The sequence below is a fragment of the Phaseolus vulgaris genome, chromosome 11, assembly GCF_000499845.2.
Source record: "Phaseolus vulgaris cultivar G19833 chromosome 11, P. vulgaris v2.0, whole genome shotgun sequence".
Classification (NCBI taxonomy): domain Eukaryota; kingdom Viridiplantae; phylum Streptophyta; class Magnoliopsida; order Fabales; family Fabaceae; genus Phaseolus; species Phaseolus vulgaris.
In genome coordinates this window covers 15,753,635-15,758,314 of record NC_023749.2, presented here as the reverse complement: position 1 = coordinate 15,758,314, position 4,680 = coordinate 15,753,635, and the positions used below count along the sequence as shown (strand labels likewise).

Sequence of the window (4,680 nt, the reverse complement as noted above, 5' to 3'; positions counted from 1 at the left end):
ACTCTTTTTAATAATGATTTTATATAAAAAAATGATTTAGTTTGGAAGATAATAATATCACTTATTTTCTTTAGATTTTAATATTAATTTAAAGAATTTATTACAAATTTAATATTAATATCAAATATTATTATATTATTTTTATTCATATATACATAACGGACACTACGATTAGTACATATTTAAAATTAATTTAATGGTCACAAATTCATATCGTATATTTTTATTTTTTTTATTTTAATATATTTTTTTCATGTTATATTTTAATATAGTGCATATCATAATATAATTAATTATTATGTATATTACAACATATGATGACCGTGTGAATATTGGACTGAATGGTAAATCTATTTATTTTTATAAGGTCAAGAAATTTAAATGAATCGTCTTTATTTTCAAAATAATAATACCACTAAATTACAAAGTAAATATAATGATAAAAACACTATTTAAAATTTTAAGCAGTTGTGTAGTACCCATGGAACACTAACGTAGGATAAATAAATTAAGGATTGAGTTCAAGAGTCAAATGTTGTTTGTTCTGGGGTGTTCATCTGCTAATGCTAAATTTCTTAGTGATGATTTGGGCACACCCTTTCACTGTTTTCACCCTTCAAACACGGTTTATAGCAAAAAATGTTCACCGAAACTGCAGTTGAGATGCACTCCCTCCCAACGCAACAGTTTTAAGAGCTTTTGCAAAAAGGAAGAAGAAGAAACACCATTTTCTCAGGTATGAAATGTTGCTGAATCTTTCCGAGGTCATCTAATTCTGATGTTATCAAGAACCTAATATTATTATTCATTTTGTTATTCCAAATTACAGGGATTCTCAGCCTTGCAAGATGATGATAGCCCATGGGAGAGTGGGAATGTGTGGAGCAATCTTGCACTGTATTTATTCGCTTTGCATATCCCTTTCAGTTTTGGAGGCTTATCCGTTGTGGCCTTTTTCAATGGACAACCAGTTCTTGACCCACAAACTGAGGTCACTTTTGTTATTTGTTCATTTATTTCCCAAAATCATTTGATTAAACCCCTATGTCATCAAATATTAGGATGTTACTGTTTCTATCCTCTAAAGATTTTTGTTATTTAATTAGTCTCTTTAAGAAGTTAACTTGTCAGCACAATATTACTCCAAATGTTTTATCACAGAATTGCTACTTCAAATGTATGTTACCATTATCTTACTAAGAAATAAAGCGCTAACACCCAATAAATGAATGAGAAGAATTGATTGATGACCAAAAGATAGAGAAGAGGATTTAGGGTGTGCTTGGAAATTTTTTGGAAGCATTGTAAACGGAAAATTCCACTTTCCAAAGGAGTAAATCTAGGAGGATGCAAGGAGGTGGATTGGCGTCCTGTTCAACTGAACTGATTTCCACATAAGCACTTACTCTTACTATTATTGTTGCTTTAATAGGGTATATCAACAGTACTCGTTTTTTACTTCTGCAAGATTGATTTGGAAGTTGTTTTTCTAAGGTTTGCACTTTGCTGTCTTCTTGTGCTTGGAATAGCTTTCTTTTTAAAATGGCGTTTTCTTATGTTCACTTGTCCAGTGAGTATGTTAGAAGAAGTTCTAAGGCAGTGCAATATACTATAAATGGTCCTTCATCTCTAGATTTAGTTCACGGTCTGACTTTACATTCTGCCAGAGTTTAGGTTCATTGATTCACAGTGTTATGTCTTTTGAGCAGATATTTTAACAATATATTTTCCCTCGCTGATGCAGGCCTTATCTCTTCTCACCATTCAGATTCTCGAGCTTAGTGGGGCTCTAGTTTTGTTGAAGCACACAGCTAAGCCACAATACAAGTTTTCAAATTTCTTCAAAAAGAACAACTTATTGAGCTACAGGAACTGGTTTCTGTCATCAGCTCTGGGATTTGGGTTTCTTGCTCTTCTGATTTTCTTAACGTCTCTACTTGCTTACTTATTATATGGCTCCAAGGTTGGTCATTACATTTTTTCCCAGTTATATCATTTCATTTATGTAGAAAAGCAATATAAACTATATGATTGCACATTTGTTATAGTTCTCCTTGCATTGTCTTTACTGCTTGCATAGGTCTCATAGTAGAACAATAAGTAGCACCGTTTCACTAATTCGGGTTTTAAGACTTTATGGAATGAGTAGTTTTTGCAAAGGAATAGTTTCTAAGAGTAAACAACAACCAAAGGTTTTATGGCTTTATGGAATGAGTAGTTTTTGCAAAGAAATAGTTTCGAGTAAACAACAACCAAAGGTTTTAAGGCTTCATGGAATGAGTAGTTTTTGCAAAGAAATAGTTTCTAAGAGTAAACAACAACCAAAGGTTTTTAAGGCTTTATGGAATGAGTAGTTTTTGCAAAGAAATAATTTCTAAGAGTAAACAACAACCAAAGGATATGGTGGATAACAGAACATATAGTATTTAATGAGAGGTGTTGATAGCTTGATGGATCGAAAAAGATGGAAGAAGGTTCTTCTTTACCATTCCAAGTCAAGGGAAACCAAGTTATACAACAATTCCCGCTGGAGTTCTTCAGAGTTTTATTTATTTTACCAAGTCACTGAAAGCATTATTCTCAGATAAAAAAAAGTGTTGAGGCTTCCAAAAGGTTTCCTAGTTTCTCGTTGCACATTTACAAACGCAAGGCACCCAATTCTCTTCCAAGTTGTTTATTCTCGAGTGTCCAGACAGTGGTGGGAATCCTCAGGATTTAAGTTTCCTCGAGGAGCATGATCTCCTTTGCAAATCACAAGGTGTTATGCTACACCAACTGTGACTTGTTAGTTTGACATCTCAAGGTCCCTTCAAGGCCTTGTATCTTCGTAAAATTGTGTAAGACCAATGCTAATAGATTGTTGGAAGCATCAAGAATCTTCTTTCAAACTCCGTCTTGTTCAATACCACTACAGCTGTAGGTAGTGTGACCCAGAAACTGGTATCATTATGTTTTTTCCTTTCTCTCTATAAATATCTTTCTTTACAAGCATTCATAGTAGTAAATAGGTATAATTAATAAACCTTGTCTCAAAAGATTTTGCTTCCTAATCATGGAAAATACCCCACATTATGAAGTTGTACCAGACACTCCTGTTTTGGAATGACATGTGGTGTCTTTTCTTTTTCTGTCTTGAATATTTAGGAACTCTTAATGTCTACCCTCTGTTGTAATTTGGTAATCTCCAAATTTTCTTAAACAAATTCAGGTTCCTATCAACTAGCATTTTGAAAGAAAAAAAAATGATACGTACTTGGTTATAGGAGAAAACAAAGAATTCCAAGTTCATGCCACTAACTACTTTATTGGAAGACTAAAGGGGAAATTAAAGAAATAAGAGAGTAAAGGCAAATTTGGAAATAGATAGCAAGAAACAATTGTTGTGTTTGGCTTCTGACTTAGAAGTTAGGTAATGGCATAAAGCCCCAAAAGTGGTATATGTCTGAAAAATGCGTGCAATAATTTTAATTCAATACGTTAGAGAAGTTGCTGCACACCCTGTTAAAGCTAACAAATGTGAATGGTTATGACGTCGTATATCAGTCTGAATGATTGATTCAGTTGTGGAAAGTATCCAGCACTCATACTACTACTTAACTTTGTGAGCTGTTGAAATGTGTCATTTTTATGCTTAATAAAAGCATTATTATTGCAAACCATGGAATGGAACTATCATTTCGTTCATCCCTTCCAGCCAAACCTCATGATTATGTGGTAGTTATTCTAAAATTTGCAATTTTTTAAAGTCTGTATATAGCAAATTGAGATGAACTGAAAGTTATGAAATGGTGGTGTTTTCCTTTAACTTTACTTTTACCAAATGGCTGCAGCCTGTGAGCAACCCCATACAGAAGGAAATGCTCGTAAACAGTGGGATCTCAAGAGTGTTTTGTGTGGTTGCTTATTGCATTGTCATTCCCCTTTTGGAAGAAGTTGTTTATAGGGGATTTCTTTTGACATCACTTTCATCCACCATGGAAGGCCAACAAGCTGTTGCCATAAGCTCAGCTATATTCAGTGCCATTCACTTATCTGCTCAGAACTTTCTACAATTGTTCGTCATTGGGTGTATACTTGGATGCTCCTATTCTTGGACTGGGAATTTGAGTTCCTCCATTGTTATACATTCCTTGTACAATGCTTTGACCCTAGTAATATCTTATTTCTATTAAATTATATTTACAAATATGATTCAGCAAACTTCTTATCTTTTTGTCCCAATAATATTCCATTCCCTTCATTCTACTTTACTTTGACGTTTTACAAAATAAACTGTTTAAAATTAATTATTGCTTTAGAAAATATATTATTAATCATCATGAACATTGAAGTTAAAAGTTATATGGAAAAATGTGAAAGTGAAGGGTCTACAAAATGCTTTCTTTCAAGAGCGTCTATTATTCTCCTAAAATTTAATGAAATTGAATGAGTTTATATTTTTATACACTGTCTATCACTTTCTGAGGAGCCTTAACATGAAAGGAAGAAGCTATTAAATTCGTGTTTAAGACCTTTCAAATGGAAAAACAAACACGCTATTAGTCTCTTTACCTCTTATACTTCTTCCCCATTATTTTAAACTTTTAGCATTAAAATATTACATTAGCCTAATGAAGCAAGTTGATTACACTCATTTAAGGGTATTTTTTAATGTTTTTTAATATGTTCAACTAAAATTAA

At 32.7% G+C, this 4,680-nt stretch overlaps 1 protein-coding gene across 1 annotated transcript; it reads left to right on the top strand.

The window, feature by feature from the left end:
* Nucleotides 1–466: 466 nt before the first annotated feature.
* Nucleotides 467–4,209, top strand: LOC137831008 (uncharacterized). Its single transcript, XM_068638494.1, has 4 exons — nucleotides 467–736; nucleotides 830–991; nucleotides 1,745–1,963; nucleotides 3,831–4,209. Exons 1-4 carry the CDS (start codon nucleotides 533–535, stop codon nucleotides 4,170–4,172), a joined length of 927 nt encoding a protein of 308 aa, XP_068494595.1. The 5' UTR covers nucleotides 467–532; the 3' UTR covers nucleotides 4,173–4,209.
* Nucleotides 4,210–4,680: the final 471 nt, after the last annotated feature.

Coding starts and splice junctions, on each gene's coding strand:
- LOC137831008 (XM_068638494.1), top strand. CDS start 533: ATGTTGTTTGTTCTGGGGTGTTCATCTGCTAATGCTAAATTTCTTAGT. Junction 737..829: donor AAGAAACACCATTTTCTCAG/GTATGAAATGTT, acceptor TCCAAATTACAG/GGATTCTCAGCCTTGCAAGA. Junction 992..1,744: donor TTCTTGACCCACAAACTGAG/GTCACTTTTGTT, acceptor TCGCTGATGCAG/GCCTTATCTCTTCTCACCAT.